This window comes from Tachypleus tridentatus, chromosome 6, assembly GCF_004210375.1.
Source record: "Tachypleus tridentatus isolate NWPU-2018 chromosome 6, ASM421037v1, whole genome shotgun sequence".
Classification (NCBI taxonomy): domain Eukaryota; kingdom Metazoa; phylum Arthropoda; class Merostomata; order Xiphosura; family Limulidae; genus Tachypleus; species Tachypleus tridentatus.
In genome coordinates, this window is record NC_134830.1 from 131006408 (window position 1) to 131030518 (window position 24111).

The following is a 24111-nucleotide window of genomic DNA, read 5'->3' on the forward strand; positions in this document are numbered from 1 at the left end:
TGTACATTACAAAAGAAAGTTGATTTAAACAACATGTTCACCTACATTCTCGCTTCATAAGGACGAGTTGCATATGTAATTTAATGGGCGTATTGCCACAGTTACAAACCATAATGCTATGGCGATATGTTTAGTAGCTATGTAACTGGTTCGCGACGGATTTCCGATTATTCAATAGTGAAATGAAATTGTGAAATAGAAATATTTATACAGCTAGATTTTTAAATGATGTACAGTCAAATAACAAAATGATTGGGGAAATTATTCCCCAGTCTTGCATAACAATAAACTCCAGAATCACACTTAATCTAAGTTTAGAGAAACACCCTCATCTTAAAACTGGAGGTTATAGTTGAGAAAGAAAGGGAGTTTAGTTGAAGTAACCAACTATTTTCATATGGAACTACAGTAAAGTAATTTCCTTGTAACCAACTATTTTCATGTGGAACTACAGTAATCTCCTTGTAACCAACTATTTTCATGTGCAATTACAGTAAAGTAATCTCTTTGTAACCAACTATTTTCATGTGGAACTATAGTAAAGTAATCTCTTTGTAACCAACTATTTTCATGTGGAACTACAGTAAAGTAATTTCCTTGTAACCAACTATTTTCATGTGGAACTACAGTAATCTCCTTGTAACCAACTATTTTCATGTGCAATTACAGTAAAGTAATCTCTTTGTAACCAACTATTTTCATGTGGAACTATAGTAAAGTAATCTCTTTGTAACCAACTATTTTCATGTGGAACTACAGTAAAGTAATCTCCTTGTAACCAACTATTTTCATGTGGAACTACAGTAAAGTAATTTCCTTGTAACCAACTATTTTCATGTGGAACTACAGTAATCTCCTTGTTACCAACTATTTTCATGTGCAATTACAGTAAAGTAATCTCTTTGTAACCAACTATTTTCATGTGGAACTACAGTAAAGTAATCTCTTTGTAACCAACTATTTTCATGTGGAACTACAGTAAAGTAATCTCCTTGTAACCAACTATTTTCATGTGGAACTACAGTAAAGTGATATCCTTGTAACCAACTATTTTCATGAAGAACTACAGTAAAGTAATCTCCTTCCACAATATACCTGTAAAATTTGCTGGTGTTCAAGCAATCTCATACCACAATATAAATCTATGCGCCAATAGACAGTTTTATATTGTAGGTTTGCTACAGTTAGTTAGTTTGTTTTTTAATTTCGCGCAACGCTACATGAGAGCTATCTGCATTAGCCGTCCCTAATTTACCAATGTAAGATTAGAGGGAAGACGATAATGCAGTAATCCATCAAACTTGTTCTGTCCAAATTTAGTTTGAAATTCATAACAGTTATTTCAACAAACACAATGACCGATTATACAGTATGAGCTTGAAAAATGAGTCTGTCTCAGTAATACTTTGCTAACATCTTTCAACCATGTGAAGACAACACTTCTAAATGATTCAGTCACAATCGGACAAGACACCATTTATATATAACATTTTGTGGATAACAAACTGTGCTGTTTCTAAGATATTACCGTAGTGAAAGTGTTTCTGACAGTCGTTTAATTTATTTTCAATATGAGTTGAGACTGTTAGTCTATTGCATCGATAGCTTGTACAATCCATATTAAGTGTAAGTCAATTTTAACACAATTTGAATAAGTTGTATCATACAATAATCTGTATAACCAGAAATATTCAATTCATACTTTAGAAAAGGCACAAATAACTTACCAAACATTTTACAAATTAATTTATTAGATAATCCATTCATATAATACAAAGAGTTGTTTAAGGCATATGGTAACAAACCGCAAATCTAATCACCTTGATCATCACCATTCTTGTGCGCTATGAAAAAAATAGATGAAAAAATCTGGTCCTCTTGTTGCAAAATAGTTAATGTGGGGTGTCTTGAAATGTCATATGTCATTGCAATTTATTGAAGAGTTACATTATAGGACTCTGCAAAGTAACTACTTTTGTGATCCAATTCGAACGCAGCTCACCGCCTCCAAAATCCAGAGCTCAGCCGCCGGAACAGCGCCACACCTTAATTGAATAAAGGATAATTGTTGAAAACCACAAATAACCAGTATGTATTATATGACATATTGAAGTATGTTTGCATATGAGACGAAGAATATGTCTATATAATTGTCTAAAGGTCTGGAAGATTTACTATCACCCGAGAGGCTTGACAGTTATGTTGTGGAAAGGAACTGAGAAAACACAAGAAGATTTGACAGGTATGTTGTGGAAAGGAACTACTTGAGCACAATGAGACTTGATAGGTATGTTGTGGAAAGAAACTGATTGAACACGAGAAGAATTGGCAGGTATCATGTGGAAATGATCTGCTTGAACACAAGAAGACTTGATAGGTACAGTTACGACAAAAGTGTTCGTACCCCTGCGTCGTGAGTAGTTGTTTGCTCATAACTTAAAAAGTATCACGATTAGGATAAAGAAAGTAGAGCATAATATAAATATTATACTAATACATATCTACATAAATTGTTATATAAATTGAACGACAAATATACTGTTTATAAACAAATAACCAAACATAAGAGGGGCAGGAAGTGTTCGTGCATCTACTTTAATGGTCAGCTGTGTAGCCTTTCAGGTGAATTACTTGGCGCAATCTCTCCTCATAGCTTTCCATGATCATTTGACAGTACTCGACTGGTATTTTCTTCCATTCTTCTTTACAGAAGGCCTCCAACTCTTGCAAGTTTTTCGGATGATGCTGATGGACCCTGGTCTTCAACACATACCAAACGTTTTCAATTGGTTGCGATCGGGTGACTGCGATGGTCACTCCAGAACGCTTATATGGTTCCTCTTCAACCAGGATTGCACATATTTCGATGTGTGCTTAGGGTCATTGTCATGCTGGAAATCCAACGACGCCCAAGCCGCAAGTTCCGAGCATCATTCTTGATATAAGGGCCTAATATATCAACGTACTCTTCTTTCTTCATGATTCCGTTGACGCGGTGAAGGCTGCCTACACCAGAAGAGCTGAAGGAACCCCATTGCATGATCGAGCCACCTCCGTGTTTAACTGTAGGGACGGTGTTTTTGGAAGATTTCGTTCTCCTTTCTCACGGAAAATATAGCGAACATCATTATGGGCGAAAAGCTCGATTTTAGTCTCGTATGAGCAAAGAATACTCTTCCAATAGGTAAAGGGTTTATCTACATGCTTTCATGCATACCTCAATCATGCTTCTAAATAAACAGGCTTTAAATATGGAGTTTTACGAGGACGGCATGCTTTGAACCCAGAAAAGCGTAACATGTTCGTAATTGTAGAGGTGCTTACTTCAATCCCAGTTTTTCTTACCAGTTTCTGTATGTCATTACGTGTTAAACGAGGGTTCCTACTAACTTCTCTGAGAACCTTCCTCATGGTTCTCTCTGGAATTTTGGTGGGGCGTACCGAACGAGGGAGGTCAGCAGTTGATCCTGTAAGCTTAAACTTGGCAATTATGTTTTGAACAGTAGATTTCGGCACAATACCGGAAAGAGACACATGAGACTTGTATTTTACAATAATTCAGTTTTTTAAATCACTGGACAGTTGTTTCCTGTTCGCCATGATGACCAAGCAGATAATGACGGAGACGGCGCTAAAATGCCGGAAGTAAATTTTTTGTTGGCTAAATTCCAATAATTATGAACCCAGTGTCTAGTTCTGGAATAGTATAATGTAGCTTATTCACCAAGCTAAACAAACTTTTTTGGGAATATCAGTTTTTTCACACGTTCTGAAATGTACGAACACTTTCTGCTCCGCCTGTTTTTGGTTATTTGTTTATAAACAGTTTATTTGTCGTTTAATTTACATAAAAAGCTATGTAGATGTGTGTTAGTATAATATTTATAAAATGCTCTACGTCTATTAGTCTAATCTTGATATTTTTTAATTTATGAGCAAAAAATTACGCGAGACGTAGTGGTACGAATACTTTCTGTCATAACTGTAAACTTTGAGGCGAAGTTCTCGAATGTTCAATTGGCAACAATTCTGGCAGTCACTAGCATTTTACATACACACATAGCGAACTGCTGATTCTTACGCTCAATAATCTGCTACAAATTTAGTGAATAGGTGAGAATTTTGCAATTCCATATTTAACAATATAAGTTATATGTATTTCTAAATATATATTAAACTGAAACAAATGTAGATATTAAAATGAATATATAACAGTAAACTTGTTACACCTTCCTGCTTAGAAAATTAAACAATTGTTAACTAAGATATTATGTGTATATGTATATATATATGTGTGTGTGTATTCAATGACACATACTTGAGTATAAATCATTATATATATAATATATATAAACGTTGAAGTATTATATAGAATACATTATCAAAACTTATTCAACCTCAGTAATCATTTCAATTTATAATATAATGAATACATATAGCCTAATAATCATAAAATGACATAGGACGTGAAAGTGTTGAAACACAAATGTTATAGTTCTCCGCTGGTACATCGGTAAGTCTAGGGATTTATAACGCTAAAATCAGGGGTTCGATTTCCCTTGATGGACTCAGCAGATAGCCCAATGTGGCTTTGTTATAAGAAAACACACATAAATGTTATCTTTTTGGCTTAACACAATCAATGATCACACAACTGAGAGGTTTTTCCAAAGCTGGGATAGGTTTCAATGAAGAAACAGGAATTGTCTGGTTATGTTTTTAAGCAATTAACATTTATTACAAGTTTTATAAAACTGAGAAACATTTTGCCTTATGTTTGACTAAAAAATGTTATATAACTTTGTTACATGTCTTGTTGATACCTTCGTGACCTCCTATTGGAAGTTTATAGGTAACTTTCAATATTTCAGAATGATAAGCTTTGGGAAGAACGTTTGATAAACCACAGTCCAGTCCTCTGAAGCTGGGACATTTGGTGGTCTCTATTTTCTCATGAGTACACCATTTTTGAAAAAGTAACATTGGAATTTGGACAATTATTCATAAGATCCCTGTTGGATCAAAAAATGACCAAGACAAACCTATAATGCCATTTCTGAACACCTGTCTATCATTTGGTTTTGGCTTAAGTTCTTAGCCTGTGCTCGAGTCACAGCACACGAGGGAAACTCATCTGGATTTTCCTCTAAAATAACATCATCCTTATATGAAACAGTGATCGATTCACTAACCATTTTGGGTTTAGCAACAAAATTTTCTCCAGTCAAATATTTTCTCAACTATAACGATTCACACTTAATTGGTAAAGTAGGTCTTACTTTAACCACTCTTACTGTTTCACTGAGCACACGTACGTTTTTCACTGGCGAAAATATCTAATTTCTTCGCATAAATATTAACAACTGAAATTAATTATTTGAAGTTAAACAGTTAATAATGTTCGAAATTTATAAACTTTCCTGGTCAAATATCTGTATTTTCCCGATTGATAAGCGTTAATCGCAGTTATAGTTTAAATAGGTTTATAGTATACTAACATGGTCAGTCTATTTCATAAATTGCAAAGAAATAAAATATTTTAAATAAGTGCGTTTGTGGGTCGTAATAAAATAGCCAGCTAATGTATATTTGTCAAATGTAAAGCGAATGATAGTTTTGATCAATAATTAAGCCGACAATACGAAGATAAGACAATTTTTAAACAGTAAGTTTGTGTCTATAAAATTAAAAAAAATTACAGAAATTATTGGGTTGCTCTCTATCAATGGATAGTGGGAGTGACCACTATAACGCTTCCACGGCTGTAAAGGCGAACATGCTATAGAAGGTAATAACATGTCAATCACACTCCACCTGCTTTAATCAAACTGACGAGTCTTTTCGCCCGGGTTATAAAGGCATAATAGTGGTCGAAACGTTGTTTACATTGGTTTTAATTTATAAACAATTTACAATTAAATGACAACTGGGTATCTGTGATTTGTCTACAGCGGCATGTTAGATTCAGAATATTAACGTTGTAGGTCTGTAAACCTACTGGGGGATGGTCAAGATGTTGCTTATTTACTCAATTACTTGAAGAACAACTTTTTCGGTGTGATCAAAATTATGTTGTTAATTGTAATTTGATCAGTTCAAAGTATTACAAATGAGAATTAAATTTATGATTTTTTATTAAAAACAAATAATTTATTATTAATATGATTTATTTATGTATTTTTTAAAATTAAATTTCGAAGAAATACCAAACCCGTTAGCTAGGGTTATTTACTTTATTCTTATCTTAACATAAACTGGTTATCATTGATTTAACTATTCTACTTGAGTCACACTCAGAAGAACTGGCGAACTTTAAGCTAATCATTTAAATCTTGGTACCCCCCGCTAGTACAGCGGTATGTCTCCGGATTTACAACGCTAAAATCAGGGGTTCGATTCCCCTCGGTGGGCTGAGCAGATAGCCCTTTGTGGCTTTGCTACACAAAAAACACACTTAAGTCTTGGAGCAGGTCATGTGACCACAGTTTCAACGGAATAAACTATGTTAATAATTGTGAGGGCCCGGCATGGCCAAGCGTGTTAAGGCGTGCGACTCGTAATCTGAGGGTCGCGGGTTCGCATCCCCGTCGCGCCAAACATGCTCGCCCTTTCAGCCGTGGGGGCGTTATAATGTGACGGTCAATCCCACTATTCGTTGGTAAAAGAGTAGCCCAAGAGTTGGCGGTGGGTGGTGATGACTAGCTGCCTTCCCCTCTAGTCTTATACTGCTAAATTAGGAACGGCTAGTACAGATAGCCCTCGAGTAGCTTTGTGCGAAATTCAAAACAAACAAACAAAATAGTTGTGAGAAACTATGACTGAAAATAAACCAAATATTAATAATTTTTTAAAATGTGTCACAGAGTTTTATGGATCAAATCTACATGAAGGTCATATCTATATGACCAAGCTCTTAGATTTGGATGCTATCTTTAGGACTGTTTATTCCCATTCGTCAGAGCAGAATATAAACAGTAATTTAAATCCGTTACAGGTCATACAGGACAACAAAGTAATTTATCTATGCATGATCCAACAGTCTTGGTTTAAGTTCAGGTTGTTATTTTATTTCCTGAAGAATACAAAACATCAACCAACTCATGTGTCCAATGAAGTATGTAATTTGGATCACAGTCTAAGGGATCATTGGTATATACATGGACCATGGTGATCATTCACAACATAAATATAAACAATAGGATATTATTTTCATTAATATTCTAAAACTGACAGAGAAGAGTTGTACTTGTTTATTTACGTAATATGAAAACGAATAGCTAATTTTTGTGGTACAAATGACTGAAGCAAATTATAAATAAATAAGTTTATAATTCTAAATAGTGACAATTGATATTTTAGAAATATTTACGTACGGTTAGTTTATATCGAATTTACAAAGTATTTTTTTCATAATGTTTAAAAGAACAGTTGCAATACACATAAATTTAGTTCAAATGTTTAGAAAACATTAAAATGAATCCTTACCCGAATATTATATATTTGATAATCGAGCTGTACAAACTAAAATGAATTTATTCTGTTTCAATTGTTGTTCTAGATCAGTGGTTCCCAACCTTTTTTATGCTTCGCACCCCTAAAAAATTTTAATATGTTCTCGCACCCCTCACAGTAATTATTTATTTAAGAATAAAGGTGAAGGTGGCCAAAACAAATTTTTGTAATTAGTTTTTAATGATATATAAACAAAAACGAAACATTTGCAAAATAAAACATATTACAACAAACTAAAAGTTGCATAAATCCTACATGACCTACAAAAAAAATAAATTTTCATCGATGCATGAAATGAAATTTCTTTGAATTTGAAATGTTCATAAGCCAAATTAAATTTAATGACTATTTTGTTCCTGTTTATGTCTTACTAGTTTTTCAAAGCATGGCACTTTGTTGCTGTTAGCAATCCGCAAGTCTGCCTGTGCACCCAAGCGATGTCTAGATTTTGTCTTGATTGACAAAAGGGCACTAAATCCAAACTCGAATGGGATGACCACATTTAGTGCATTTTCACAAAGTCTTGGAAACATGTTCATTGCCGAACACCAATATTGTTCCAAAGTTTTGCTTCCAACCTGCATTTCAAGAACTCGATTTGTGCGCAGTTCAATAAGATCTTCCTCCAGTTCTTCATTATCTGACATATTATCGAAATTGAAGGAGTATGGATTCATAATCCATTCTTCAGAAGTTTCCAGTTCTCCTCCAAAATATCCATCAAATGACTTTGATAGTATTTCCAAATGATCAACAGTTTCTTCACACACACATGGAATTAGCGACTCATCCTCACCTACCATTTCTTCGAATGACGGAAAATTTAAAAGATTCCCTCTTTTAACTCGTCGACACCAAAGATGTAACTTTTCTTTGAAAGCATTTAACTTTTCGCAGCATTTCAATATGTTTATATTTTTCCCTTGAAGAGATACACTCAGGTCATTCATACGAGTGAAAATATCATTCAAATAGGCTAGCATTTGGTTAAATTCTTGTGATTTTATTTCTCCGGGCAGATCACAGTCACGTTCCTTCAGAAAAGTTTTGACTTTTTATCGAAGTTCAAAGAAGCGCGTTAAAGTTCTCCCATGTGACAGCCAGCGGACTTCTGTGTGGAAAAGCAAAACTGAATGCTCACTTCCAAAATCTTCACAAAGCGACTTGTAGAGGCTATGGTTCAGAGCGCGACCCCTAATCCAGTTGATGATCTTCACAGAAGTGTCAAGGACCTTTTTCAACTTTGGAGGCAATGTTTTTGATGCCAAAGCATATCGAATTGAGCAATATTAGATGAAGTATTTTAAACATTGTTTCTAATATCTAAATAAAAATGACTTATATTGTCTTAAACCTAGCAACCTTATTCCATTAGGTGCGTTTGTTTACTGATTGATGATAGACCACATCTACTCGTTTTCCCATTTTACCTATTTCGCTGTTTCATTTTAGTTCATCAAAAAGGAGCTAAAAACATTATGCACTAGACACCACAACTTCTCACTTGACACAGACTGGTTATACTTAATAAGTTCCGAAATGTTTTACATATTTTCTTATGAAGAATTAATCAAACTCTTCTCTCATTTGTAGAGTCGTGGGGTAGCGTGAGAAGAGCAGAATCTTCTCACCTGAGATATAACCTCTTAATGTTTTTACTTTCTATGTACTCTGACTCCACCTGATATGAAGGTGTTAATTTTTCCGACCCAAAACTTACTGTTTCTTATCCTAATAAAAATCAAATAAATGAAGTTCCCATTCATAAGTTTCCTCCAAAACCAAGAGGATGATGTTTCAAGGTATCTTTTCTTCAACCACACAAGACTTCTGTATTTCAGTGGAGGCTAGTCAGTGTACTATGATGTGTAAAGCACACAAAATAGTGCCTCAAGGAACCTTAGTTAAAACAACTGAGCTTAATTCTATTTTTCAAATCATGCAAGTTATTCAGTGGTCAGTGATTTTACAGCCAATAAAGAGTTGATTATTTACTACGATGGTTAAGAGCTGACAACTGAAGAATCAAGCTCCATAAACAAATGCATTTTTTTCATATTTGTTACATTTACTCTAATTTTGTTTCACAGATTATGCAGACAACTTTGGCAAGCCCAACATGCATCAGTCTACTGTTTCTAGTGGTTCTAGTAGGTGTTGCTATTACCATAACAGATGCATCAATCGACATTGGTAAGCAATAAAACTATTTTTCTTGGGATTATGTAAACAATTACAAAAGTCATGTATAATAACAAATGTATTGGCTTAGTTTATACTTAATTGCAAACGTCTCTTTATAAATTGCATAACTAAAATAAGTTTTTAAAATGTACTCTTACCACCATATAATACCTATTATTTTAGCTGAAATACAGTATTGTTTCTGATAAATATTCAAATATGCGATTATACGAAATTAAACAAACGTTATATTCAGTAGCTAGTTAATAAAGCAAAGATTTACATGTGCATTTTTTTTGTTTAAGAATGATAATATATATATATATATTTATATATGCTACAGAAAAGGAAGCAAAATCACGATAAAGGTTGTTTAAAAAATAGAAGCTTCTCAAGTTATTAAATTTAACACTGTAATAACAAATAAATAAAATATGAAAATAAGTACTGCATAAAAATGTTTTTGTATTTAATATTTACTGTTTTAACAAGTTTGTTTGTTTATCCTATATTAGTTCAAGTTGTGTGTCTGTAACATTGTTGGTCTGTGATCTCTGCCCACAACAGTGCCACACTTGTCAGGTGAACTCTACATAAACATAAGAGACGCAAACATAAAAAACTTCAGCACACTCAGAAATAAACAAGAAATTAAATCAAACAGTTAAACCAAGAGAACTGGGACTAGTTATGTACTAAAATAAATGAACAGGATGACGAAAATACTTATAGAAACATCTTAAAAGATACATCTGTCGTCATGAAATAAAAGTTTGCAAAGTTTGAAGATACAAGATGTCATTTACAAGGCCAATAAAGGTGGACAAATTGTAATTCTTAATAAAAATGATTACGTTTCTAAAGTTGAAGAAACTTTTAAAGGCATTTACAAGGCCAATAAAGGTGGACAAATTGTAATTCTTAATAAAAATGATTACGTTTCTAAAGTTGAAGAAACTTTTAAAGAAGGTCCATATGAGAATAATAAATTTAATTTCTGCAAATAAAGTTCATACTATAGTTAATGAAAAAATTAAGAGTTCTGAAACTCTAACACCTAGTGAAAAGGAAATTTTAACTCCAAGCAACTCTACTTTACCTGTATTATATATCGTATCTAAAGTTTACAGCATAGGTAACAGTTTCAGACCTATTGTATCAAATATTAAGAGTTCAATTTATAATGTAGCAAAATTTCTATCTTAAAATTATCATTTTAAAGGGATAAAATCAAATATACCATTAAGACTACATTTGAACTTTGGGAAAGAACTGAGCATATAATTTTAGATGAAATAGATATTTTGGTGTCGTTTGATGTTGTGTTAATGTTCACAAAAGTAACTGTGATAAAGCTATAGCATGTTTTGAGACAAAATTGAAAGAAAACAATAACACAGATTTAGAAATAATGGTTATGATCAGCTTGGTAGAAGCAACGTTAAAACACTTTTTTTTTCAAATTAATAAACAAAGTTTATAAACAGAATAAAGCTTTATCAATGGGGTCTCCTTTATCTCCGTTATTATATAATTTATTTTTGGACAGTTTTGAAAGTGAAGTGCTAGAAAAAGTGGATAAAACCTGAAGTGTGGCTAATGTATGTGGATGACAAATTTTTTATTTGGTGGTGAAATAGTTAGTTTTGCTAATTACCTTAATACCATTGATAATTCTACAAGATTTAATTATGAAATTCAGCAAATGGCTGTTTACCTTTCTTGGATGTCTTAGAGAGCACAATTAAGGATGAATTGGAAACTACCATTTATTGGAATTTTTTTTTTCTGTAATCATTCCATCACATCAAAAAATCTTGCCACACTAAATCTCAACAAAACTGTGGATAGGATACAAAAATTTTGCTGTAAACAAGATGATATTAACAATGAGTTATCATTAATTAAACACATATCTGTAGAAAAAGGTTTCAATCCTGATATTGTTGATAGAACTGTTAAGAAACTAAAAACAGAGATAACAATATTAATATAAAACCATTTGCTGAAAAAAGTAAAAAAAGAATATTACTATAATTTATACCAAGCTTATTCTGCAAAATAATGAAAAAAAGAAAAACAAATGAATATTTTTCCAAGATACAAACCGATAAAAAAGTTAACCAAGTTCTTGATATAGTTAAAGATAAAATTGATTTAATGGAATAATTTGCTATATATAAAATATCACGTGGATGTTAATAGCTTACATGAGACAAACTAGCAGTAGCTTAAAATTCAAAATTAATTAACATAAAAGCAACATTAAAAACACACAATTCAATGGGGGGGACAATTATTTTAGCACAACTTGGAAATTTTGTTAATAAGAGTATACGTGAATCTATTGAGATAATTAAATATAAAAAAAATAAATTCAAATTATTAAATAAGAATAATGGACCTGATGGAAATGTTGTCAGTAGATGGCATGAAATTTTTTAATATGTAAATTAGCATTGTGGTAATTGTGTAAATACAAGGTCATATTTCGCAGTCTCATCGCGGTTTTTACTGATTTTAATCTTTCATAGTAAGTTATTGGAATTTTATTGTACTTTTGAGACTGAAACTGTCTTACCTTTAGAATTGTGTATTAAATAATCGCTATTTTAAAGTAATTGTAAGTTTTTTTGTTTTTAAACATTGTATATTATAAAAGTACTAAGATATTTTAAACACAAAAAGGCCAAAACAAACATTCAGAAAGATGAAACATTTAAAGACCACTTACAATACATATTTAAAACATAAAATAATCTGACATCGACAACTATCACCTAAATTATGTTTAAATCATATAATGATCCAGTCTTCCTGATATGGATAATTACCATCTAAATTATGTTTAAAATACATAATGACCCTGATATAGACAACTATTACTTAGATTGTGTTTATTTGTAAATCACGTAAGATTTTTTCCAGTTAAGTAGATTCTGACATTTGTTTATTGAAAGAAATTTTCACATGTTGCCAATCTCAGTCACGATGAGTTGATCATAGTTTGATATTCAGTGTGGTATCCAGCTGATTGTTCAGTTTAAGTTGTATATTACAAATTAGGAGTGCTTCCTTTTTCTTAGCGTCCATTAACATTTCGCTGAGGCTATTATTTTAAAGTGTTCACTGTTTGATTTTTCCACTATAGTCTTTCCTTAGGCGGTTCTAAATTCCAGAGTTATTGAAGAGGCTGTTATGTGCGTACTTCTTGATTCTAGTAGCTAAGATTCGAGTCATTGACCCAATATAGACTTGCCTGCAATAAGGACAAATATTTGTGTACTACCAAAGATGTTTTAAAAGAAGGTATCTTGTGTTTCAACAGGAAAAAAAAGTTGTGCATTTGTTTGTTCAGTTTCAAAATTACTCTTAGGTTGATTGGATTACACTATTGGATTGATTGGATTACTCATTTCCATTCTGTTACATCTACAATTTATTTTAGTCTTTACTTATGACTTGAAACTAATCTGGAGAAAACATGTAAACAAAATTTGCAATATGGTGAGCGACGTCAGGATTCTGTCTGGAGAAAATATAGGCACGCCACCGAGAAGCATATTGAAGATCTACAAACTGTACATACAGTCTGTAATGGAACATGCCTTGCCCAGCTTGGATTAACGTTACACGAGACGTAACTAAACAAAAACTACAAAGTACACAAAATTCAATCCTCACTACAACATATAAAGCTCCACTCACAATACGTTGAGTTTTGCAACACAATTTTATGAATATTCAGCCACTGTACATACATCCAATCTAGGATAGGCTTAATAGATCTATCATCTACTTCCTGCAAAACGTAAACAAGCACAAACTACTATGTCCACGACATCCCTATACCATACACGATAGAAAAGAGACCAACTTCCCTTCTCCTATAAATATGTATTAAGTAAAGCAATTAGTTACCTACTGCTAGACCTACTTAACCACATAATTTGTGTGGTGTATTCACTGGTATATTATTAGGATATTAATGTTAAGTATGTAATGATTATATTACCGAATAAACAAGTATTGAAATATTTGGGACTATTGTTTAATGTTCTACAATCCAAATGAAGCAAACCGTGTGCCAGTCTAAATGCTCAAAGTTGAATATAAATGGATAGGAGTGTAATTATGATAGTAACTTGACATAAGTACAGAACCCTTCTTTACGTTTCGACTTAAACAGATCCCAACAATATCAGTGCTGAAGGGAGGAAGTGATCTACCACGTAACACCTGCCCCTCCCAGATCACGATCAGAATGAACCTGGCTTACCTCGGCATTTGAACTTTAAAGCGGACCGCGAGTATTTTATACTAGTATGCTTCAATGTACCAATTTTTTAACGTAAAAATATGCTTTCTCTATTACATAATAAAGAAACAAATATTTTCGCCAGTAATGTCAACTGATTTTACTTTCCTAAATTTTTTATATGATAATCTATTAATCTATATTACAAAGCTCTGAAAATATTTAAAAGTTTGACTAAGTAAATGTTTCCCAATGGCTCAGCGGTACGTCTGGGGACTTACAACGCTGAAAACCGGGTTTCGATACCCGTGGTGGGCAGAGTACAGATAGCCCATTGTGTAGCTTTGTGCTTAATTCAGAACAACGACTAAGTGAAACAATAAAGTGCCGACTAACTGACTGAAATTTTGTCATAACATCAGTTGTGCACTTAAAGACTTTTGTCTTCTTGGTTTATTTAAGTATGCATTTAAATAAAACGTATATTGCTGGTTTATTTCTCTCAATTTTGTAAACCTCTTATTTAATATTAAAGTTTTAAAAGAAATATCAGTAACACAAACACTAGCAACATCGGCTGCCTTTATAGTGTATACTTTAAATATTAATAGTGCAATACTCTTTGTTTTAGTTTTTAAGTATTTTAATCAAATTAACACAAAATCATGCGAATCTATGAGAAAAATGTACATATGGATAGAACTTCAAAAGTCAACACCTAAATGTTTTTGGTATGTGGATGTAGTGAACATACTAGTTTGTTTTTGTTAAAGTTTCAGGAAGTAGGTGATAGATCTATTGAGCCTCTCCTAAATTGGCTGTGTGTGCGTAGAGTGGCTTTATATTCACAAAAGTATATATATATTGAAGGTTAACCAACTAAATCAAAAAACTTACTTTTTTTAATCTCAGTGTTGCACCGACTTTAAAAAATAGCCCCAAACTAACTTTATAATGATTTGAATGTCTTTGGACTTATGAAGCATTTGATTAACAAATACATAATAACAAAGATGTGGAAGCACTCAAAGACAAAATGAATAAGAGATCATATCCCAATGAACTAGACCTTATGAAATATAGCTACGATAATTATTAAAATGTTAATTACTTGTAACGTTTTATTCAGTGGATATACCGTAGAAATACCCCGAAGACAAAAATTAATTATTTAAATATTTTGCTTAATATTAAACTGTGTTTCTATTTAATCTATTAATTCTGAATTAATAAAACCAAAGTTAAACTTCATACAATATTAAACACTCATTACTGTATTTATATTAACAAACATACTTCTGAGCAAATCATATAATGTACTGAACAATGTACAATACTTTATCGTTTTTTTCATTTCTTTTGTTTTATCTCATTTTTAATTTGGCCTGGCATGGCCGAGCGCGTAAGGCGTGCGACTCGTAATCCGAGGGTCGCGGGTTCGTGCCCGCGTCGCGCTAAACATGCTCGCCCACCCAGCCGTGGGGGCGTTATAATGTGACGGTCAATCCCACTATTTGTTGGTAAAAGAGTAGCCCAAGAGTTGGCAGTGGGTGGTGATGTGATGACTAGCTGCCTTCCCTCTAGTCTTACACTGCTAAATTAGGGACGGCTAGCACAGATAGCCCTCGAGTAGCTTTGTGCGAAATTCCAAAAACAAACAAAACATCATTTTTAATTTTATTGAGGAAGACTGGATCATAAAATCGTGTATTTTGTAAGTTTATTTCCAAACTCTTCAATGTTGAGGTTGTTTAATCTTTCTTCCTACAGCTTATTTACGTCAACCTACTTCCTCTAATAGTTCTTTTGTCTCCTTTTGCTACATTAGTTGTGCTATTCGTAAATCAATATTCATTATCCACTCACTAATTTTACTAGTTTCATCACAATATTTACACGTAATTAATTAAAACATTATTCACTTATTTGAGTTATATTTAATACACTAATCCTTATGGCCCAATCATTAGCCTTAACAGTTTCATCAAAGTGTTCTACATAATTCAGCATCTAGTTTAAAACATCCTCTTGTATCCACTTTTTTAATGATTCATCCAGTAAGATTATATCCTTGATTCACTATTCCCTTGAACCACTCAAAAATACCACAATCTTCTATCTACTTCTTGTGTCGAGTCATTCGCCAGTTTAACTTTCGTATTACCACCTTATTAACGACAAAAGAAATAAGTGTGATTAGCTGCAATATTAATGATATTTTTCTTTACATATTTGCGTATCATATAAGTTATTAGGGATCCTGTAACAAACGATGTAATGGACACACAGGCATTTTGATGAATAGTTTTAAAACATGCATTTGGTCATGGTGGTGGTTGTAAGCTAGAACAACTTTTAACAACAGTCAAAACACAAGTTCTCCTCTTTTCAATTATGGAGTTTTGTCGCAAATCGTTTGTCTTTAAAATTTCAGATAACTTGACAGAGTTCCTAATTTCAAGCTACCGGCCACGGAATAACAAATGAACGGTAACTATTTGTGTCGTATGCATTATTTAGTTAATTATGAAGTGATCGTAGCATCCATTGGCAAGAAGTACTTGATTTACGGCATAGTATCAGCTGTCGTTTTGCCACAATTTTTTCATAGACGCCATAGCTTTCTATAAGCCTCAAACATGGCGGCCTGATTAACAGTTAACTAGGCTTACTAATTCACTATCTGACATGTAAACTAGATATTATAGAAAACAACTATTAGTTGCTGTCTTTTCGATACTATAAAAACAGGTCAAACAAACGTGTTAATACTTTAGTTGTTATTGTTTATTTTCGAGCAAAACCACATTAGGTTATTTGTTTTGACCACAGCGGGAAATAAACATCGGATTTTAGAGTTGTAAGCCGGTATACTCTCCGCTAACCCACTTGGAGACTAATAATTTAGTATAAAATTCCTAAATCTGATTATATTGGTACATTTGTTGAGGCTTATAAACAAACAAATAATTAAGTCCAATCGTTCCGAAATGGGTTAGAAAACATTAAAAAAAAAAGAAAACAAGAGATGACCCAAATTCGCCGTTCATGTAATTCTTTATTGTGAATTCAAGGCATGACTGAAAGGCAAAAAATAATGTTTGGTAAGCAAGTATGTAAAGGAAAATTTTAATCAAAACTAACATAATTAAACAGAATATTTCAAAAATCACTGGAGTTCACAGGTAAATTTAATGTTAAACTAGTTTTCACAAGTATGGCCTATTTCCTAATCCGATCACTGATGCACTGTTTACTCTCATGTAACTTTCAGACACTCTTCATGATTCACTCAGTAAATAATTCGAATTTTGCTTTTTTATTCTCGCATCAGACACACGTTAACATCTTACAATGTATCTCTACATTCGACGTTTAAAACACATCCGAATTTATATTATGCTTTTCTTCAACTAATTATAATTTTTCTTTAGTGTTGGTGACTGAAGACACATATGATTTTCCACGACATATTATGCGAGACGCTGTAGATTATGTAAACCGAACTTTTGCCGACATCCGGGTGGATAACATCGTGGAAATCGTTGTCAACCAGTCAACCACAGAACAAGAAGGTATGGCTGATTAACTGACACAACTACTGGTCCAATAAAACAGAAGTAGGCAGATTTATCACTAAGGAAAATTACATGTCGTTATTCATTGACAAGATGAAGAGAGAGGTTTATGTTTAATGTGTTTTGTACACTAAACAAAAGCAAAACTGGCTTGCACCTTATAAAATATGCATCATCCCTCTTAATTCAGTGATGTGATAAATAAGGTTTGCAGCATTAAAGCTTCTTATCTAATTATTTAAAATATCTGTTCGATAAACAAGAGGCAAATTCGTCGTATTTTTCATTTCTGAAAAATCGGCTCAGCAACAAGTATGATAAATATGATCTAAATTTTCTGACCTCTATAACTTTGAGTTTCTTCTGTTTATAATTCCAAAGTGTATCTTCTTCAGGCTAAACAATGAATAATATTTGTTCGGTTTTCAAGTTATGCGAAAGCCAGGTAAGTTATTTCAATTGTTAATTCACTTCAAATTCAATTAAAAGGAAATTAATGTGTTCCAAAACGAAAGCACCAGTTCAAGGATCACTAGTGACACTATTTTTATGCCAATATCGAGTGCTAATCTTGTAATGTATGTAAAACAATTTAATTTATTTTCATAAATTACTATATGGTTTTTGCGCTTGGCGTCATTTGGTGGACATAGACTATTCAATAACGATGACTCTAAGCAATAACTATATACTTCACAACTATTCTATCACACACGCTCAGTTCCATGATTTACAATGAAAAATGTGAATAAATATCGGACGTATAGTTTCATGACATACAATAACAGGCAAGTCCAATATCAGACGCACAGTTATATAAAATACAATAATGGTCAAGAAAAATATCAGACGTACAGTTACATATAACATAGAATGACTGACAAAAGATTCCATATGTAATCTAAAAGATATTATACTACAGCATTACAAGTTGAAAAAGCCCTTATAGTGTTCAAAATTAAGTACTAAATGTGTCAAACATTTTTTGGCAATTTATGTATGAAAATGAAAGCACTTAAACGACTCACAACTGAGAGAGTGCAGAGTGAAAAACATTTATTGACACTTCTTAATATTGAGATTACATATATAATTGCATAAATAATCTGTATACATATATACATATTTATTTGATTTTTCTTAATTTACTCATAAGATGTTCCCTTTTTCTCAAATAAATAAACGACCATGAAGATCTGAAATGTTTTATTCATCTTTTCAACATTAACCTAGAGCTAAAAGTAATTATTTTAATAAATTTTACACCTGTATCTAGTGTTCTAAGTAACTAAATCTCAGTTTTTGAATTTCATTTAAAAGTTAAGAAAGCCAGAAATTATGAAACTTGTGAATTGGCTAATACCGAAAGGCTTGTTTCAATAAACATTTAGACTTGATAAAGGACTGGATTATGCACCAGTAATGAATTACAAAAACAAGTAGGGCCAACAGACGCAGTAACACTTTTGCAGACAAAAAAGTAGAAGGAATTTTTGGGTTTTGTATATTAACAATTCTCTACAAGTAACTCACTGTTATAACTGGAGTATAGACGCCCTGTTTTGTTTTTCCTTTTTTCCTAATATCGTGTGAACTTTAAATTTTTATTGAACGAAGCTGCATGTAAAATTGGGATGAAATATAAAAACTGGCTTACAGAGAAATTGCATGTTTCCAGGTGTTTTTCACGACAATTAGATACTTTCAATTAATAACAGAGGTATAAATTATTAAAAATGCAATGGCTACGAACAGCAGTAATCATGAATAATATCGTTAATTATGTGTAATTAATTCATGTATATAAGATTGTCATACTTAGCGAAGAAAACAATGTTGTTGAAAACAAGGAGTACAAATTTTATGTCGTAAAAATTCTTATAACAGCAGCTAGAATTAATCTTACAACGTTTCAAGCAAGCGTGTTTTCCTTGATATAATCGTACTATTTTAAAAGATGGAATGATCATAATAGTTTAAATGATTCAGGCAACCCATAACAACAAAATCCAGGGCCTGTCTACAAAGAGAGAGAAAAACTTTAAAACCAAAGAACAAAAAGTAATACCAGTAAAATTTGTGAATTGAATAATTAAATAGAATAGTTACCTTGTGAAGTAAATGCGGCTACAACTCACGATTAAGAGAGAAACAGTTCACTAAGTTAACTCAGCATCAAAAGTCAAACGTATTACAACATGACATTACCTTCCAAGTACGTGAAAGAAAACTTCTGTGCGAAAGAACTCTGGTGTGCGATCGAAATTCTATTATGTTCTTTTTCCTGGAAGAGTGTAGCATAGAACGAGTAAGGAAATGTTTCAAAAAGGTTATTATTGGTGTTATTGATATCATTGAAACTACATATCAACACAAACATGTTAAAGACTTAAAAAAAACAACTAAAAACACATGAGATAACAATACCATTTAAGTGAATGATGAACCAAAACTCTCGTTACAAAGAACGTAGTTGTGGAAAAACAAAATCGTGAGCGCTACTAATGAGAAAACCAGAAGAGTAATAGTAAGTATGAAACACAATACATTGTATAATACATATATAAAGATGAAAAACTTAATTATTGATAATTTATTCATACACAATACTCTCACGTCAACCAATACTGACGTTATTTCTGGAAACCAGTCTTGTAGTAAACATCTTGACAAACGAACATCGGCACATAGACCAAACAATAACTTAACTTACAATTCAAGGCAATAGGTGAAATAAGTTGCACGTGAAAGAGATCAAAAAGCAGCAAAGACATTAAAAAGTCCAATCTCAACATATTATAAATTCCATAACCATTGATTAGAACACTTCAAAATCCTTGCTGTCTGCAGGTTCCAACCTATAAAAATAAATATAGTTCCAATAAAATAAATTAATATTTAAACTGGACACTACTAATTACATCAATGAGGTGTGCATTTTCTTGTGATAAAACGAACCAACACATGATGACCATTTAAATTAACAGTTTCCAGTTAATATTCATATTCCACACAGTCATAAATTTTTAATTCAAAATATAATATTCCTATATAATACATCTTCCCTCGTTCCAAGAATTTCTGATTGTAAAACCATCCTCCTTTGTACCAACCATTTTGTTATGTATTGATATTAATATGTAGTTTACATATATAGTAAGATATATTTACATAGTGCAATTTATTTCTAATTTACATTACAGCTGATTGTCTCTTATAACTTTTAGTTTTTCAATCATGATTTTAAGATTTTTGTTTTATTATATGTAGTTAACTAAAGCCACTGAGTTCAGCAAATACTATTAATAATTCTCTATTTTCTGTGAGCATGTTCCGTCTTATTGAGTACAAATATTTGTACTTTTAACACGTTAGCGTAGGTGTTTACATTAAAACTCGTGTTGCTGTTAACCCATTTAAACTTCAGTGTTTAGTGACCTATCCAACATGTAACTCAGTATAAGATGTTAATTATGTATTGAAAAATTTACAGCAAAATTACTGCCTTAAAACAGGTTTTCACCTGCCTATCTTTTTCGCTTGAAACAATTTTATAATGTATCAAAACTTGAAGACGTGCAGCAAACAATTTGCACCAAAGGGTGTGGTGACCGTCCCAGCTCTATCTGGGCAGGAAGAATCCTTGTATGTGTCTGAGTTTTCTGGATGATACTGGAGTGGCAAGAACAGAGGTATACTTCGCTTTGTATTAAGCACTCGAAACAAAACTACCACTCGGGGCAGTCAACACACACTGACAAATATAAATAAACTACAGATGAGTGGAGAGGTCATACTCCGGTTGTGCTTACGGAATAACAGTAGTATTCTCTTTGAACTTGGTTTGCGTATTGGTATCATTGGATATACTACAGAGTTTATCACTCAGTTTTTCATTCGGAACCAGTGAACAATGGTCAGTGATAGAGATATCTAATGTTGTCCAGTTTAACCCCACGAAAGTAGATTGGACGAGTGTACACAACTGGTGTTCCATGTTTTGAAATGGACAAAGTCTATTGTATCATGCCATGTAATTGTGTTATAGAGTCATGCACAAAATAGTCTGTTTACTGTCCAGAAAGTAAACAATATTAGTTCAAGAAGGTAGAGGATTCCTATGTTCTTCGACAGTTATCATTAGCTACACATTAGGATGATCATGATCAGAGTAAGTGAAGTGAAAGCAACCAACGATAATGTTAATGTCAGAATTGTATCAGTTGCATCCATTCCAAAAGTAAATACACAAGTATCAATACACTATCAATACCACTATACTGGTACCGACATGTTGACGATACAAATGCTGGATTCACATCTACAGAACACACACTTAGTTTTTCAACCATGTTAACTCCATACACCCTAACATTAAGCTCATCTGTAAACGGGAAAAACAAACCAAATATCATTTCTTAACCTCAAAATCATGAAAACTGATATGTAATTCAAAACAGAAATCCACGGAAAAATCACCCATACTGGACAATTCATTCCCTAGGACTCAGCACATGAAATAAAACAAAAACTCAATATATTAAGAAACTAAATAAACACTGCCACAAAACTATGCCCTCCCGATAAAACTAACGATGAAATCAACGAAATAAAACAACACTTCATCAATATCAACGCATTTCCTCCAAAAACCGTTGAAATAATTATACACACCCAGACAAACAACAATAAATCCCAAGATACAACAAACTACAAAACCTTACACTGCTGCACACCATATATTCCCGATATCAGCGAAACAATAATCAACATTTGGAAAAAACTTATAACAAAACGCAACATTTCAGTAAACACCAAATTTATTCAAAAAACAGGTACGAAACTAAAGTCTATACTATGTAAAAACTATACTGACAAACACAACACCAACATTATTTATAAAATACAATGCAGCAACTGCCACGACTTCTATATTGGAGAAACAAGGAGAAAAATGGAAACTAGATTTAAAGAACACAAAAAACACCTTCACACATTTTTGAACATGCAAATCAAATAAACACAACATAACCAAAGAAAACACCCAAATAGTATCTAGAGAAACAAATATAAACAAACTCAAAATCAAAGAAGACCTACCTATACAACAACTCAAATCAAAATTAAATCAATATAAAGGAACACTTTATATCTATACTAATTTATAACCAAACATCTAACTACAGCGTCCCCTACAATTCCGTACCCGATTACACTCTCATTCTTAAGACATGTGACTGGCAACGGTCAGTTGTAAACTCTCTGTTAACCTGAAGATAATCTAAGAAGATCGAAACGTTGTTCTGTATTTTATTTTAATTAAAGTGTTAATTCCCATACCAGCCGTCTTGAAAATACAAAATATCAGTACATCTAAGATCAATAATTGAGGATTGTGCAGAAAATTTAGACTTAACGTAGTGGCAGAAACTTAGTGACTTGTTAGAATATGTCAGCGTGTTTATGAGACAGAAACAACACTCATGCAGCATCACATAGATACAGGTGAGATATGTCTGATTACAAAACGTCTACGCAGCAATTCCTTTACCACTTCATAAGTAACTAGTACATTGGATGTACAGCCTTTAAAGGGTGTTTGATCATTTTCAGTAGTGACTGTAGGAAAATAGAAGGTATGTCCAAGGTTTACATTGACTTTAGATGGCTGAACAAGATTAGTTGTGTTGACATCTTTTCCGTTGCTACAAATTACGGAGTGCCTAGATACACTGAAATGGACTCATTAATTCAAGGGGCCTGGCATGGCCAAGCGCGTAAGGCGTGCGACTCGTAATCCGAGGGTCGCGGGTTCGCGCCCGCGTCGCGCTAAACATGCTCGCCCTCCCAGCCGTGGGGGCGTATAATGTGACGGTCAATCCCACTATTCGTTGGTAAAAGAGTAGCCCAAGAGTGGGCGGTGGGTGATGATGACTAGCTGCCTTCCCTCTAGACTTACACTTCTAAATTAGGGACGTCTAGCACAGGTAGCCCTCGAGTAGCTTTGTGCGAAATTTCAAAACAAACAAACAAATCATTGATTCAATAAAATTGTTAAAATTGGCATCGAGATACTGGCAAGTGGATGAAGACCTAAGGCTCGTTTTCAACACGAGCGATAAAGTGTACGAGTTTTGCACCATGTGGTTAATTAAGCTTGCCTGAAGGATCTCTACTAGGAGAAATGCCTGATATGTGGATGAAATATTAGTGTATAATCGCATGTTGAAGTCTGTCTCCAAGAATTTCAAAGTTATACTCTTAAAATAGAAATGTATACGTGAAACTGAAGCCAATACAATGTGCTTTTATACACTTGGCAACTGAACTTTTTGGTTATATTATGCACATTGAAGGACTTGCTGGGTATCCTGGTGAAATAGCACCAATGTAAGATTGGCTTCAAACTCTGGTCAAATAAGAAGTCTACAGTATATCTGAGTTTGTAAAATACTAAAGAACATGAAGTGATCTTGGAGAAACCCCAGTTTTGATATATTCATAACAATATTGTGAATTCCTACCAGACACCAACACCAGTAATATTGAAATTGGAAAATTGTCATTCTAGCACAAAAA

General features: G+C 32.8%; 1 protein-coding gene across 3 annotated transcripts in view; it reads left to right on the forward strand.

Annotated features, from left to right (window-relative positions):
• The window catches only part of LOC143253666 (ionotropic receptor 25a-like), a 119252-nt gene that overhangs the window by 37486 nt on the left and 57655 nt on the right, over window positions 1-24111 (forward strand). For all 3 annotated transcript variants that reach the window (XM_076507869.1, XM_076507868.1, XM_076507870.1), the window contains 2 exons: window positions 9603-9705; window positions 17389-17529. In XM_076507869.1, coding sequence (XP_076363984.1) covers window positions 9606-9705; window positions 17389-17529 — 241 coding nt within the window. In that variant the 5' untranslated portion in view covers window positions 9603-9605. The remainder of the gene's footprint in view (window positions 1-9602; window positions 9706-17388; window positions 17530-24111) is intronic.